This window comes from Oppia nitens, unplaced genomic scaffold (assembly GCF_028296485.1).
Source record: "Oppia nitens isolate AA-2021 unplaced genomic scaffold, nextdenovo-longstitch-racon4-pilon3 scaffold25_pilon_pilon_pilon, whole genome shotgun sequence".
NCBI lineage: Eukaryota > Metazoa > Arthropoda > Arachnida > Sarcoptiformes > Oppiidae > Oppia > Oppia nitens.
This window is the reverse complement of record NW_026533205.1, coordinates 1,044,266-1,062,500: the sequence shown is the minus strand read 5'-3', so window position 1 is coordinate 1,062,500 and position 18,235 is coordinate 1,044,266. Positions and strand designations below refer to the sequence as shown.

General features: G+C 22.3%; 3 protein-coding genes across 3 annotated transcripts in view; 2 read left to right on the top strand and 1 right to left on the bottom strand.

Annotated features, from left to right (window-relative positions):
- The window catches only part of LOC128954141 (cytochrome P450 3A2-like), a 5,700-nt gene extending 2,693 nt beyond the window's left edge, over positions 1–3,007 (bottom strand). The window contains exons 1-5 of the mRNA XM_054299709.1: positions 2,811–3,007; positions 1,982–2,224; positions 675–1,092; positions 363–541; positions 1–175 (exon numbers count right to left, since the gene is read on the bottom strand). The exon at positions 1–175 is cut by the window's left edge and continues 197 nt beyond it. Coding sequence (XP_054155684.1) covers positions 1–175; positions 363–541; positions 675–1,092; positions 1,982–2,224; positions 2,811–2,969 — 1,174 coding nt within the window. The 5' untranslated portion in view covers positions 2,970–3,007. The remainder of the gene's footprint in view (positions 176–362; positions 542–674; positions 1,093–1,981; positions 2,225–2,810) is intronic.
- A 3,063-nt stretch (positions 3,008–6,070) lies between these two features.
- LOC128954140 (uncharacterized) lies at positions 6,071–7,490 on the top strand. Its single transcript, XM_054299707.1, has 3 exons — positions 6,071–6,183; positions 6,242–6,768; positions 7,261–7,490. The coding sequence occupies exons 1-3, from the start codon at positions 6,086–6,088 to the stop codon at positions 7,488–7,490; spliced, it is 855 nt and encodes a 284-aa protein (XP_054155682.1). The 5' UTR covers positions 6,071–6,085.
- Positions 7,491–12,985: 5,495 nt separating this feature from the next.
- Positions 12,986–14,809, top strand: LOC128954139 (arrestin domain-containing protein 4-like). Its single transcript, XM_054299706.1, has 5 exons — positions 12,986–13,127; positions 13,744–13,881; positions 14,019–14,082; positions 14,169–14,319; positions 14,396–14,809. Exons 1-5 carry the CDS (start codon positions 12,986–12,988, stop codon positions 14,807–14,809), a joined length of 909 nt encoding a protein of 302 aa, XP_054155681.1.
- Positions 14,810–18,235: the final 3,426 nt, after the last annotated feature.

Sequence of the window (18,235 nt, the reverse complement as noted above, 5' to 3'; positions counted from 1 at the left end):
CTAACTGTCCTTTTTTGATACTAATACCACCGTTAGGTCCACCGCCCAATCGATAGTCTTCTCCCGCTTCCCGTTCCAAGGCCTGTGAATTGGGATACAGTCGTAGAGTTTCTTTGATAACTGAGTCCAAGTATTCCATTGAATTCAGGGCCTCGTAGTCAGTAATCTCCAGTTCCTATATATATATATAGAATATATTATAGATAATTGTTAGATAACAGAGAGACAGAGAGACAGAGAGACAGAGAGACAGAGAGACAGAGAGACAGAGAGACAGAGAGACAGAGAGACAGAGAGACAGAGAGACAGAGAGACAGAGAGACAGAGAGACAGAGAGACAGAGAGAGACAGACAGTCCTTACGTCCGATTGATCCGATTGATTGATCCGAAAATAATCGACCACTTCCTCGTATAGCCGTTGCTGACAATCGGGATTTGCGGCCAACATATAAGTGACTATCGATATAGTAGTCATCGTATTCTCAAAGCCGGCCACAAAAAACACGACACACGAAGCTATTAGTTCATCGTTTGATAGATCTGTTCAAACATAACAACAACAAAAAAACAATAAAAATATTATAATTAAAAAAAAAATATTTTTTTTTTATATATCATATATACAGTATATACAGTATACTGTATTTCAATACAAACACAAAAAAATTCATACATTTTTTAGTTACATTACTATTAGTAGTTTGCTTATCATATTCGCCATACTTTTCGTCATCCATGGTGTTTGTATGGGTAGTGGTGTTGGTATTGTCCATCATATCATCCATGGATTCATTATTATTACAATCGGCCGAATCCAACATCAGCTGCAAAAAGTCGACCCGTTTTTTATGGTGACCTCCTATTTGTTTCATCTGATTTCGCCGATCGGCGATGACTTTCAATGTAAAATCGTGAAAAAATTCAATAACCGGCTCATCGAATACGGTTAGTTGCAAATATTCGGCCAGTTTCGGCAAAAACATTACCGTCAGATACATTGACCGAAACTCCCGGACAAACAGTTTGACGGCATTCAAGACAATTGGGTTATCCTTGTCTAACATGGCGTCGACTTTTACCCCAAACGATACCTTGAAATTTATAATTAATATATATATATATATAATAAGTTATATAATATAATATATAATATATAATATATAATATATAATATATAATATATAATATATAATATATAATATATAATATATAATATATAATATATAATATATAATATATAATATATAATATATAATATATAATATATAATATATAATATATAATATATAATATATAATATATAATATATAATATATAATATATAATATATAATATATAATATATAATATATAATATATAATATATAATATATAATATATAATATATAATATATAATATATAATATATAATATATAATATATAATATATAATATATAATATATAATATATAATATATAATATATAATATATAATATATAATATATAATATATAATATATAATATATAATATATAATATATAATATATAATAAGTTATATTAATAATATTAATCATAATAATTATAATTAGATTAATATTAGCTATTAGTATAATAATTACTGTAATACTAAATTAATTATAATAATAATAAATATACTGTAAATGTTATATTAATAATGTCAGTGAAAATAATAATAATAATAATGTTTAGTAATTTTTATTATAATTAGTATTTAGCTTTACTTTAAAAAAAAAAAAAAAATATAATATTGTAAAAAAAATTCAATTAATTATTTTTTTATAAAAATTTTTTTACTATATATTATAAATTATTTATATATATATATATATATATATATACAGTATATTTCTCTCTATTTTAACTGCTAATAAATATCTATATATATATAGTTTGTAAATGTTACTTGATAAATTTTTAAAATAATTTTTTTATATTTAAAATCAAAATCAAAATCAATCAATCAATCAATTAAATCAAACCTGTAGTATGACTTCCATAGTATAGCCACAGTAAACGGCTTTCATATCGTACGGCTGGCCAGTTGCCAGTGAAGCCGTTTCCAGCATACAGTTCAATGTTTTCAGACAATCGGTAATCAATGGAAACATTTTGCGTAACTTTCCCGATGTAAATGTCGGCGATATGACTGTCCGGACACGTTTCCAGTCGTCATCTTTCAGATTGGCTATCATTTTGTTCATCAGAAAGCCGGCCCTTACGTCCTAATTATAGTAACAACAAAAAAATTTAAAAAATATTAATTTAAATTTTTTTATTTAAAACATAATTTATATTATTATTATTATTTATTATTATTATTATTATTATATAAAAAAAATAATTTACAATTAACAGTATGCAATGTATACTACATGTAAATGTATACTTTAAGTTATATTATAAATATTTTTGAATTTATATAATAAAATTTATTTTTAAATATATATATTTATATGTATTTGTATATACCTGTACATATATATATATATATACAGTACTCTATCTATTGTTGATTTTTAAAAAATGTATTATTTTAATGGCTTCAAAAATTCTAACAATTAATAAAATAATTAATAAAAATTAATTATTTTATATTAATAATAATTACACTATATATATATATATATATATCATTTTATATTATATACTAGATATACATATAAGATATTATGTAAAATATTTTCATAAAAAATTAAAACTATTTATATTCCTATCTATCTATTTATCTCTCTCTCTCTCTCTCTCTCTCTCTCTCTCAAAAAGTTTATATATAATATTTCCATAGATATATAAATATACATAACTTACCCGTCTATTAGTAAAAACATGAAAATCTTTGACCAAAACATCCCGTATGAGTTCAGGATCGGCCAAATAGAGTACGGGTCGGTTACCCTCATAGACACCGAAACATTTACCATATTTTCGGTACAATTCCTGTTCCAATCGATACCATTTGGTTGTCATACGAGACCACAAACCAAACGATACAGTTTTAACTCCCTGTGCTTCCCAATGATTGCATCCATTAGTACTGTAATAATATCTATTGAATATATATATATATATGAAAATAAAAATTATTTTTTTAATAAATAAATATATTATATACAGTATATATACTAACCTATAGATAGCATACAAAATGCTAAATAGTATTAAAAAAATATTTAACGGATTTAATGATAATATAGTAATAATATTATTATTTAGATATTGTAACATAATTTTAGTTATTGTTTGTATAAAAAATTATTTTTAATAAATAAATTTTTTACAAAACTAGCTATAAATATCTAAAATTAGGTATAAAAATGTTTTGTAAATTTAATTAATTATAATTACTGTATTCAATACTGAATAAAATATTTTACTAAACTTTTACAAATATATATATATATATATATATTTAAAACCAGTTGAGAATGCTAGAAAGCATTTCCATACGAACTCCTAGCCTGAAATTAAAAATTATATTAAAATCCAATGATTAAGTATGTTAAAAATAAACACAACTATAGTCATGTAGGGTATCAAATGATTCAGTATGACAAAATAAACTAAACTATAGTCAAGTAGGGTATCAAATTATTCTGTATGACAAAATAAACTCAACTATAGTCAAGTGGGGTATCAAATGAGACAGTATGACTAAATAAACTCAATTATAGTCAAGTGGGGTATCAAATGATTCAGTATGACAAAATAAACGACATTTAATTTTTTGTTTACTTTTGCCGCCATTTTTTCAACAACAAAAAAATAATGTTGATCTATTATACCTTTACTTTTGATGCTCTATACAATTCTTAAGGTTAAAATTTTTACCTAAAAATTTTATGCTTAATTCGAATCTGAAGTAAAAATGTAAAAATTCAATTAAAAAAAGCGGACAGACTGAAGGACATATAGAATTCAGAAAACGTTATTAAATAGTTGTTTTTCATTAGAGATATTTTTGCTTAAAATATTTAAGCAAAAAAACCGAAAAATAAAACCCTTTAAAAAATTATTTATTTTTTGCGAATCTAAATATTTAAAAAAAAAAATTTTTTTATATAAAAATATACAAATAAATTATCACTAACTAAAACAATTTAATTTTATAATTAATTTAATTAAATAACAAAAAAAATAATATTTTAATATAAATACTAATAATAATAATAATAATAATAATAAACCCATAAAAACCGTAAATATTTTTTTTATAGGATTAATTAGACTCTAGTTATCTATTTTAAATATATATATTTATTTATTTTTGTTTGGCTATAATTTAACAAGATAATTTATGTTTTATATATGTTTTATATGTTTAATTAATATTTATTTAAATTATCAATACATATGTATGTTTTATATGATATAATTTAGACTATAGTTATCTAATTTCCATATATTTTAATTTTAATGATTTTAATATATCTATAATTTAACAAAATTGTTATTAAATCGGATATTTAATTTCTAATATCATTTTGAATGTGTCAACAATTAATAATTCAATAAAATTAATGTAAATTATTATTTTAATTATTATTGTAATTATCTTAAATAATGTTAATTTTTTCCACAAAAAATATTATTATATGATTTAAAAACATTTCAATTGAATGTTTTCTATTATTTGAATAAATTTTTATTAAATACTAATAATTCAAAATATTTTCAACAATTATTAGTATTTAAATTCAATATTATTAAAATTTAATTAATAAAAAATTGTTTAATTACTGATATATTTATTTATTTTATGTGTTTGTATGTGTGTGTGTGTGTGTGTGTGTGTGTGTGTGTGTGTGTGTGTGTGTGTGTGTGTGTGTGTGTGTGTGTGTGTGTGTGTGTGTGTGTGTGTGTGTGTGTGTGTGTGTGTGTGTGTGTGTGTGTGTGTGTGTGTGTGTGTGTGTGTGTGTGTGTGTGTGTGTGTGTGTGTGTGTGTGTGTGTGTGTGTGTGTGTGTGTGTGTGTGTGTGTGTGTGTGTGTGTGTGTGTGTGTGTGTGTGTGTGTGTGTGTGTGTGTGTGTGTGTGTGTGTGTGTGTGTGTGTGTGTGTGTGTGTGTGTGTGTGTGTGTGTGTGTGTGTGTGTGTGTGTGTGTGTGTGTGTGTGTGTGTGTGTGTGTGTGTGTGTGTGTGTGTGTGTGTGTGTGTGTGTGTGTGTGTGTGTGTGTGTGTGTGTGTGTGTGTGTGTGTGTGTGTGTGTGTGTGTGTGTGTGTGTGTGTGTGTGTGTGTGTGTGTGTGTGTGTGTGTGTGTGTGTGTGTGTGTGTGTGTGTGTGTGTGTGTGTGTGTGTGTGTGTGTGTGTGTGTGTGTGTGTGTGTGTGTGTGTGTGTGTGTGTGTGTGTGTGTGTGTGTGTGTGTGTGAGTATACATATGTGTGTGTTGCAATAAAAGTTTATTAAGATTAAAATAAATATAAAAATTATTATATTTATAAATAAAAATAATTTTTAATAGAAAATTTTTTACAAAATCATATTATTACAATTTAATCATAAGATAAAATTTTTAAAATAATTATATCTTACATTAAAATTTAATTAATTAATTAATTAATTAATTAATTCAATATCTTTATGATTCTTAATAAGAAAATTCATTATTAATTATTAATAAATGATTAGTATTTATATTTTATCATTTTTTTCATTGATAATTACAATTAATTTTGATATAAAAAATATGGTCTAATCTTAAATTTTTTAAAAATAAATAAATATAAATATATATATAATGATATCAATTAATGTATTAATATAAACACTTTATCTATTTTTATTGAAATATATAATTATTATTTAAATTATTAAAGAGTATATAAATCTAACTTTTTTTTTAAAAAAAATTTAAGTAAATAATTATTTTTATATACATTATAATAAAATTATTAGTTTTATTATTATTATTATTAAATATTATTATTATTAAATTAGTTTGTTATTAATTAATTAATTAACTAATTTAAAAAAAACATAATATTAATCCTAAAAATTTTTATTGTGTCTATGTATATTAAAAATATTAAAATTTTTTAAATTAATTATATATATATTGATATATACGGTACAGTACTATATAAAAATCATGGACGGTATAGCACCCGATGTTTATGCCAAACAAAAAAGTAATGCCCAACTAATGGCTATGCAATCAATTGATAGTCTAATCGATGCTAACTATAGGTAATTTGAGGGGAAAAAACTAAACAAAAAAAATTTAATATTAATTATATTTTTACAGACCATATGACCAGATTGTGGACATCGGTTGCGGTGACGGCGATATAACCAAACATTTTCTCGGCAAACATTTACCGCATAAACATATACTGGCCATCGATATCGTACCCGATATGATAAGCTATGCCCGCAGTCATAACCATTCAGATGACAATACTATTGAATATCTATTGCAAGATATGAGTATCGAGTGGCCAGAGTTGTGTCCACGAGTACGGGAATTGGACGGTAAGGTTGACCTAATTTTCTCAAACTTTACCCTATCGTATATGCCGGACAAGTGGCGTACGGTCGGCATATTTCGCCGATTGCTATCGACGGGCGGTATATTTCACGCCAATATATTTATTATTGGCGATCTAAACAAAAAACTGGTCACCAATGGCCAACAACCGGGCAAATGGTATCAATCGCGTGAAAAACAATTAGACGATTGGCGTCAAAGTCTATTATCGGATAATCAGTTTCTGGTCAAACAGTTTGATATTATTGATGTTATTTGGCCGACGGATAGACAGAAAATGATTGGTTTGTTTTTTGATTTTTTGATAATAATAATAATAATAATACTAATAATTATTAAAATAAAAATAATAATTAATATAATAATAATTATTATTATTATTATACTAATAAAAATAGTTATTATAATAATAATAATAATTATTATAAAAATAAAAATAATAATTAATATAATAATAATAATAATTATAAAAATAATAATAAAAATTATAAAAATAATAATAATAATTATAAAATAATAAAATAATAATAATTATTATAAAAATAATAATAAAAATAATAATAATATTAATTAATATACTAATAATTATAATAATAATAATAATATTAATTAATATACTAATACTAATAATATTAATTAACAATAATTATTAATATTATTATTATTATTATACTACTAATAATAATTATAAAAATAATAATTATTATTATAATTATAAAAATAATGTTATTATTTGTAACTAAAAAATAAAATAATAAAAATAATTTCAAATATAGATTTTATGCCAATCATCGTATCAAAGGTTAGGCCATTTTTTAAGGACGACCAGTCGGCTTACGATAGGGAACTCAACGATCACTTATGGGATACGGCTTTCGATACGGTAGTCAATCCGATGGCTACCGAACCCAATCCCGGAGCTTGGAAACGGTTTTTAGCCGACCCTACTATTAGGGAAGTCAACCGTCACCATAGGCTGCTTAGAGTAACAGCTATTAAACAATAGTTATTTTTTTCAATAGTTTTTTTTTATTTTACAAATATTTTTCATAAATTGTTAAAATTATTATTTTTTTTTTAATTAATTATTAATATATTAATTTTTATTAATTTTTTTCTAATCAATTTTTTTTGTAAAAGATATAATTATTATTAGACTAAAAAAAACATTAATTTGATTAAAAAAATAATTAATTAATTAATTGTTTATTTATTTCATCAAAAAAATTAAATATTATAAATATTAATACTAATAAATAAATAAATAATGTTTAATGAAAATTATTATTATTACTATTAGTTTTATATTACTGTAGTATTAATTAATTAATTAATTAATTAATATTAATTATTTATTTCAAAAAAAAATACTTCATTTTATTTTTTTTAAGTTTTTTAAATATATTTTTTTCATTAATTTAAAATTATTGATAATAGTAATATACAGTAAGTTTTATTATATTTATAAGACAATTAACCCTTTTATATATAGTTATACTATTTATCTATTAATATTAAGTGCACTTTACTTATATACTAGTACTGTACTGTACATTATCTAACTTTCCCCTCAAATATATATATATATATATATAAATAGTTGACTTTCCCATAATAACAAACAAGCAAAATATCATATTGATTAAACTAGAGTAATAAACACTCATAATATTATATATATATATATATATATATATATATATATATATATATAACAGTATATATATATAACCCACACTACTACCCTAACCGTAAAATTATTTAGGAATATCTAGTGTTAACAAAAAAAAATTATTATTATTATTAATGAAAAAAATAAATATTTTAAAATTATTTTTTAAAAATATTAAAATAAATTAAGTCAACCCTATATGTTAGCACATGTAGTTTTTTTTTGGTTATAGTAGTCAACTGTAAATATACTGTATATTTATTATAATATACAGTATAGTAATATGAACTTGTATATTTATATTATTATTATTATTATTATTAGATAACTGTACACTAGTAGTATATATACGGTATATACATACACACAAACACACACACACACACACATACATACATACATACATACACACACACATACACACACACACACATACATACACACACATACATACACACACACACACACACTTACATACATTCACACATACATACATACACACACATACATACACACACAAGTCTAACCCTACACAGTGTGTAGTACACACTGTCTATCTGTGTGTTATCTAATCCCTTTCCCCACCACCACCACCCCTACCCTACCCTATCCTATCCTATCCTATCCTTATCATTGACACTATATTACTAAACAACCTGAACACAGTTGACTACACATACACACACTAACCAACCCGACCCAACCCAACATCAGATCGGATCTAAGGGACAGGTAGTTCAATGTCATCATCAGTGATACCCGTGGACAATAGGCCACTGGTGGCCATATTCTGGGACATCGAAAACTGTCCGATACCGCACGGCTATCTGGTCAAAGAGGTACTGACACGTATCAAACAAGAGGTCAGACTATTGGTGGACACTATCGGCGGCGGCGGCGGCAGTGGTATCGTCAATGGCCACCGCTATCGACTACACCAGATCTACGTTGCCTGTCAACAGTCTATACTATCAAATAGTAAACTACGGGCACTGTTTGTCAGGGATAACGATTCGGCACCGATTGACGTACTATCGGTACCGACCGGTAAGGACAATGCCGACGATAAACTCAAGGATAAGATACGGCGATTTGTGGCCGACACTAACAACAGCCAGTCGTCATCAGTGGCAGTGGACAGACATGTGGTACTGATCAGCGGCGACGGCGGTTTCGAGCCTGAACTTACCCGAGCACTGGTAGCAGCTACTGGCCGTCGACGATTGCGGGTATGGGTCCTATGTTGGCATCAGCGCAACTGTTCCCGACTGTTGATGACTAACCCGAGGTTTGGGTTTAAACAGTTGACGTTTGAACCGAATCCGCCGTCACAACAGCAGTCGTCGTCGTCATCGGTACCGCCGCTGCCGATATCCAAACAACCCGTTGCTGTCAATGGCAACCAGAAAATAGGCTATAGTTTCGGCGGTAGAGGCGGCGGTGGCGATAGTGTCCACTGGACAACAACTACACGGCCAACAGTTAGACAACAACCACAACAACGGGAACAACAACCGCGGGAACAGTCATTTGCCGACACTTGTTGTCATATAATTTGCTGTTGTTTTTCGTGATTCCCGTTCCTGTCCTGTCCTGTGATTATTAGTTATTATAATATAATCGATAATATAATCAATTAATTAATTAATTAATTAAATAATTATTATTAAATAATAGATTAATAGATAAAGCAGTTTTTTGTTTGTTTTATTACATAATTAATTAATTATCATTTTTTTTATTTATATCAACAAATAAAATATAATAATAATAATACTAATTATTATTATTATTATATAATAAAATCAATAAATAATTAGACTATTAATAATAATTAAAAATAATAATTAGTATAAATAATTAGCAGTTTTTGTTTGTTTGTATTATTAGATAATTAATTAATTAATTAATCATTTTTTTATTTATATCAACAACAAAAAAATATAATTATAATTAAAATAATATTTAAAATTTACAGTATATATATAAAGGTAAATATATTGTATAATTACAATCATAAATATGATAAATATATATAATATTATTGATTCAAAACACTTATTATAATAATAATAATATAATCAGTAAACTACAGTATTATATCATATATACTGTATATTATAATATAATAAATTACTGTTTAAATAAAACATATACTGTATTATCAAAATAAAAAAAACTTTGATTAATAATAATAATAATAAATAAATTATTTAAAAAAATAAATAAAAATTTTTGAATAATATTATTAATTAATTAATGTTTAACTATAAATAGTAATTGTTTTAAAAATTATTGTTTTATTAGTTCAATGATTTTTAAAAAAAAAAAAAATAAATTATTAAATATCTTTATTTAGTTTTTAAAAAAAAAAATATATTTTTGTTTACAATTAAAAATTATTATATTTTCTATTATAAACATATTTTTTTTAAAAAAATTAATTATTTATTCATTTATTATCAGTTATAATTAAAATAAACATATTTTAGTTTTTATCAACAATATTATTAGTTAAATTGAAAATAAAAACATTTATTTTATATAATAGCAATAATTGTATTATTTATTTAATATTTAGTAATAAATTGATAAAAGCAAATCTCATTAAACTTGTAGTTTTAATATAAAATTTTTTTTTTAAAATAAATATTTATTAAATTAATAAAAAAAATAAATACTTTTCATTTCAATTAAAAATGTATTATATTTTTAATAAATAACTATTATTATTATTATTATTATTATTATTATTATTATTATTATTATATTTTATAAATAATATACATAAAGATATATAAATAAACAAAATTATTATATACTGTAGTGTAAAATATTATTAATTTATTAAAATATTGTTTAACTATTTATAATTATTAATTAGATAATTAAAAAAATAAAAAATATTAAATAATTGTATTTTATTTAAATTCAATTACTTTTATAATGCTAATTTTGTTTTACTAATAATTTTTTAAAAAAAAATTACCAAAAACAAATATAAATATATTATTAAATATTATATTAGTAAAATAAGTAAATTATAATTATGAAAATAAATAATTATAGCTAATTAATAACTAACTATATTTATTAGTTTAGTAATTATTAATTAATAATTGTTTAATAATTATATTTTTTTATCAGTCTCTATTTACAAATCTAGACTAAATTAAGTAATTAAAAAATAATTTTTTATTATTTTAAAAAAATAATTAAATTTATTTGTTATTTTGTTATATATTAAATATTCATAAAAATTTCTAGTAATTGTCAATCAATAAACAATTTATAATATAAAAGTAAGTAAATATAAAATGTGCTGGGTAAGGTTCAATAATATGCAATACTATATTATGATTAATTACACCCCACTCCCCTACCCCCCCCCCAATAAATTACATAGAATTTTTTCTTACAATTTTTTATTATTATGTATTATTTATTTAACTATTTATTATTTTATTTAATTAACATTATAATAAATACCTTACAATATAATTAAATGCTAACATGATATGTTATTTGTTTAATAATACTGTATTTAATAAATATATTTGTATATAATTAAATTATTATTAATTAATACAATTATTATTATTAATTAATACAATTATTATTATTAATTAATACAATTATTATTATTAATTAATACAATTAATATTATTAACTAATTAATTGAATTATTATTAGTATTATTATTATTCTCTCTCTCTCTCTCTCTCTCTCTCTCTCTCTCTATCTATCTATCTATCTATCTATCTATCTCTCTGTCTATCTTTTTATATAAAACATGAATTTATTTTAAATAAATTTTTAATTTAATCTACTGTATAATAGAAATAATAATAATAATAATAATTTTTGTTGTTTATATAGTATGTAAAGTATTAACATAAAGTCAACAACAACAACAACAACAAAATTAAATATTAATATATATATTTAAGTTTTAATTATACTAGGTAATTTTTTTAAAAAAACAAATCTATTAAATTTAAATAAATATAACTATTTGTTTTGTTTTTTTTTGTTTTAATATAATCAGCTTAAAAAATTAATTGATTTTCAATACTATTATTATTAAATATAAAATTTAATACTTTTAATTGTATACTAATCACATCTAAATATTTTTAATTTTTATTTTTAATTTATATATAAATATATATATACTGTATATGAAAAATATTTTCTAATTTATAGTAAAAAAAATTAGATATTTATTTATATTTTTTCTTAAAATATATATATATATAAATTATCAAATATTAATAGCTAACAGTTTTATAATCATGCAAAATATATATACTGTATATATAGATATAAATTATATTAATATTCAAGGTAAATTCACTAAAAAAAATAATTATTTACAAAATAAAAACTAATCACATGAATATCATTATTATATATATATATTTATATATATTTTTTTTTAAATACCTAACGCCCACTACATATAAAGTATTTTATAATTAGTTTCATTTTTTTTCTCTCTCTCTCTCTCTCTCTCATATTATTTCAATCATACAATACAAATAATATTATAATAAGTAACAAAAAAAAATAATAACAATTTTCAAGGTTAAAAAATCATGATTTTAATAATAATAATACTATTAATAATAATATCACTAAATAGTGTGTAAAAATGTATATAAAATATTATTATTATTATTATTATTGTCATATAAGTCCTGTTTGTTAAATATAGTAGTATTTAATTTGTTGTTGAAAAAAAATATATTAAAAATAAATATATATATATTATTTTTTGTATATATTTTTTTGTGATACATAAGTGTATTGTTTTGTTGTTGTAATAAATGTTAGTAAAAATTTCATTAGTTTTGGACCGACCCGTCGTCGATACTGTCTATACGGCCAGTGATATAATCAGTGGACATTTGGTTGTCGAAAATGATCAGCCATTGCCTACCAGTGCCATCAATAATATATCATTAATAGGTTAGTGAGTGAGTGAGAGAGAGAGAGAGAGGACAGTTAGTTTTTTTTATTAAAAATAATTAACTAATAATTTACGAAATTATTAGTTTATAATTTTTATTTATATTTTTAATTAATAATTATTGTTAATAGTTAATTAATTAATTAATAGTTAATTAAATTAGTTAGTAAATGTTAATTAATAGTTATTGTTAGACAACTATATATTATTTTGTTTTTTTTTTGACAATTAAACTGTAATAAAATATTTACATATTTATATATCAATATACTTTATACTGTATTATTTTAGTATTTAAGTAATAAACATTTTTTTTAACTAGTTTTTTGGTAATTTATCATTATAAATTATACTAATATTATAATTAGTACAAATCATCAACACTAAAAAATTGCTTAAATAAATAAATATTTTTAATTTTTTTATATATAAAAATTTAATTTAAATAAATAAATATAGCAATAGCTAATATATAATATATATAAATATAATTTATATATTATATATTAGCTATAATAAAAATAAAATTTTAATTTAAATAATATTGTTAAACTAATAATAATAATAATAAATGTAATAAATAATAATAATTATTATTATTATTTCTTTTGATAGGCGAAGCCCATTGCGGTTGGATTATTAGGCGACCATCAAAACGGTTGGACGAAAATCGCAACTATTATACCACTTTTGAGGACATACCTCATGAGGGCCACTACGAGTGTCTGGATCTTAAATACTATCCATTAAATGGTAAATTAAAAAATTAAAAAAAAAAAATAATTATATACTTTAATAATTTAATTTGTTTTTTTAAATAATAATATTTTTGTGATAACTAAGTTAAGTTATTATTAAATATAAAATAAAAATATCATATTTTTGTTTAGCCTATCCATCAGTACTTAATCCGGGTTATCATAAAATTCAATTTGAATTTCAATTACCAAACGGGTATAACATATATATATATATAACAATAATTAACAATTAATTAATAATAATATTAATACATATTAAAAAAAAACATTTTTTTTAAGTGGCTTTCCGTCGACATATGAGGGCAAATACGGTCACATCAGGTACTGGATTGAGGCACAGGTAGACACACAGCTAATGCCTGTTAATGAGTGGCCATATCTGGCCATTGTTGTCAATGGACCGGCACATGTATCCAATCATCAGCTATCGGTAAATATACATAACTATATCTATAAAAATAAATATAATAAATAAATAAATAAATTGTATTTTTAATTTTAATTAGCAAAGAGCTTACAATAGTAGCACAGGTATGCTAAACAATCAGCCAATATATTTGCGCTGCGAATTGGATACAATGGGTCAGCGTGAAGGCCAGGACATACCGGTGCACTGTATTGTCGACAACCAGTCGGATAAGGATCTAATACTGAAGGCTAGCCTCAAACGACAGGTTATGTATTACGCACCGGAAAGTCGCCGAAAAACTACCGAAACAGTTGTCCGCAATATATCGCATATTATCGAAAGGACTACACGGGTATACAAAACCGTACAGTTGTTTGTACCCCGAGATCTACCCGTAGTTTGTCATACCTGTCCGGTAATTGATATCCGATATACGGTCAGTGTTGTGGTCGACAATCCCGACCAGTCGTTTGAAATGGACTGCGAATTACCCGTCATTTTGAATGACTGATTCACAAAAAAACAATAAATAAATAAATTCATAAAAAATTATATCAAATAATTATATATATATAGAAAAAACAAATTTATTGTAAAAATAAAATATAATAAAAATATATAAATATTAAATGTATTATTAAATAAATATATTGGGTATAATATATATATATATATATATATATATATATTAAATATTTAAATAATTTGTTTTAAAAATTTATTTTTATCAATAATATCAACTTTATCATTTAATTAAGTGTAATTAATAAATTATATATATATATATATATATAATTTATTAATTACACTTAATTAAATGATAAAGTTGATATTATTGATAAAAATAAATTTTTAAAACAAATTATTTAAATATTTAATATATATATATATATATTTATGTTTGTAATAAATATATTTATTTTGCTATTTAATAGTTTAATAGTAATAGTATTATTATTATTATTATTATTGATAATAATTAATACTGTATACAGATTTTAATGTTATATAAAAAAAAATTTTATAAATAAACAGAAATTATTATTTTTATATCCATAAATATAAGCAAAAAAATATTATAACAATTTATTGTAATACAATAATAAAATTGTATTAAACTATAACTAAACACTATTAAAAATATAAATTATTTTATATTTATATATCATATTTAAAATCATAAATTATTTCATTACAATTTGAAAATTTGAATTAAATATGAATTTTATTTTTTTTGAAAATAATCAAATGCTTGTAAATGTTTGTAATATATATTAAATTAATAATTTTTTTAAAAAAAAATAATTTTAATAAAAACATTTATTTATTAGAATTAAGAATATTTTATTATTATTTAATAATATATTAATATAATACTGATTATACACACACACACACACACTAAATACAAATATTATAATAAAAATAGTTTTAAATACAAATAATAATAATAATAATTATATAAATATTTTTTAATCTATAAACTTATAAATATATAGATATAAATTTTATTATATATTTAAAAAAAACATATTATTTATCTATCTATTTAAAAAAAAATGGTAGCTCAAAAATTTTTTTTTGTAATTATTAATAATTATTTATTTTTAAATTTTTAATTAATTTTATCAAATAATTGTCAAATTTGGTTGATTTCCAATCAGAAAACTATTCAATTGGTTGCCATTAAATGCTTTCAATTCAATAGTTTTTAATTGTTGGTTACGATTAATAAAAACATTATCAAAACTTATGGTTCGGGGAAACAGTCCGTCAGGTATTTCGGTAATATTTGTATTCATTATATAGAGTAGACTGTATCGGCTATTATGACCGCCACCGCCACCGCCCGTACGGTCCAATTGTTGGCCAATTTTCGACATCAGTTGGTCGTCGATTGATTGACCGAAACATCGGATCTCTTTTGTCTGGGGATAACACCTACACGGCTGTATATCCAGGGCTCGGGGACATCGATGGACTGGTTTAGTGGACACCATAGACACCGATAGTATTATTATTATTAGCAATAATAATGATATTACTGATAATAATTTTTGTGACATATTTTTTTCCCCACAATTTTAATAATTAATTTTTATTAAAATTATATAAAACTAAATAAATTAAAAATATTATTATTATTTTTTTTTGTTGAAATACAACTAATATATTAAATATAAATTACACACTAATATTATTAATCAATTTATTATTAATTTTCAATATATATATATAATATCTAGTAATAAATAGTAACTTAAAAATAGATAATTTAATTTTTGTTATTTAATAAAATAGGTTATTAATTAACTATCATTTTTTTAGTACAATTTATATATATATATATATATACTGTATATATATACTTATTTTTATATAAAATTTTGTTTTATTAAAAATATATATGTTTATGCCAAATAAAAAAAATAAATTATATAATTGTCTATATAATTGATAATTTATTAGTTTAATCAAATAAATTAATTGAATACATGTGTCAATTTTCCCATTGTATAGATTAGGGGTTAAGTTTTTAAGTACAATATTTAATCAAAAATATTAATAATAATTATTTATTTAATTAATTTTTTTGTAATTTGTTGTAAACTTTATAACATTATAGTTCAGTACATATCAGTATTTTTCAGTATTTATAAAAAAATTATTTACTATTAAAAAACATAAATATGAATAAATAAATAAATATTTTATTTAAATATATTTTTTTTTGAGATCAAAACAGTATTAATAAATAGTTTAAATTGACTACAAAAATAAATAAACAGTATATACTTTATATTAATTTAAGATACAGTAATAATAAGTTAATTAAAGTATATTAAACTGTAAATAACTATAACTAATAAATGTACATCAAATAAAATGTAATAATTTATAAAATTAAACTAAATATTGTAAATAAACAATATTGCTAATGATATATTTAGTATACTTATAAAACTAAATTAAAGTTTATATAATTTATATGTATCAATAGAGAAAAAATATTTACTGTATAATTTATTTTTTTTAGATATTGAATGATATATATATATATAAATTTATATGTGTGTGCGTATATATATGTATGTATGTAGGTGTGTGTGTATGTGTGTGTGTATGTGTGTGTGTATGTATGTGTATGTGTGTGTGTGTATGTGTGTGTGTGTGTGTGTGTGTGTGTGTGTGTGTGTGTGTGTGTGTGTGTGTGTGTGTGTGTGTGTTATGTGTATGTGTATGTATGTGTGTGTATGTGTGTGTATGTGTGTGTGTGTGTGTGTGTATGTGTGTATCTGAGAGAGAGAGAGAGAGAGAGAGAGAGAGAGAGAGAGAGAGAGAGAGAGAGAGAGATTCATAACTAGTTATATATAAATTTATATGAATATAATTTCATTGATATTACATACAGTACTGACACACACACACACACACACACACACACACACACACACACACACACACACACACACACACACATTGAGATACATAGTGAACATTACAGTACATTATCAAAAAAAAACTTTTCATTGAAATTTACTGATAACAACAACATTAACAACAAAATCATTGAGCTTTAGCATCATTATTGGGCAAAACCTGTCATATACTGTATATATATATATATTATGGGTGACTGTAGGACCAGTTCCCCTCCCTCCCCTCCCCTCCCCCTCCAATGAAACTAATTAGGTTATGAATTATATTGAATAAATAATTAAATAGTGAAACAAACAAACCAAACAAAAAACACACACATTTTTCCAGTCGATTGCACTAACTGTTTGTAAGCGCGCACAGGTATCTCAAAATAAACATACAATACCTATACATCATAGGAGAGTCCCATTTGTTGAACAACAACAACAACAAAATTGTCATAAAATAAAAAGTTTTTTTTTTAAAAAAGTAATTTATTTCAATAGAAATGATTACA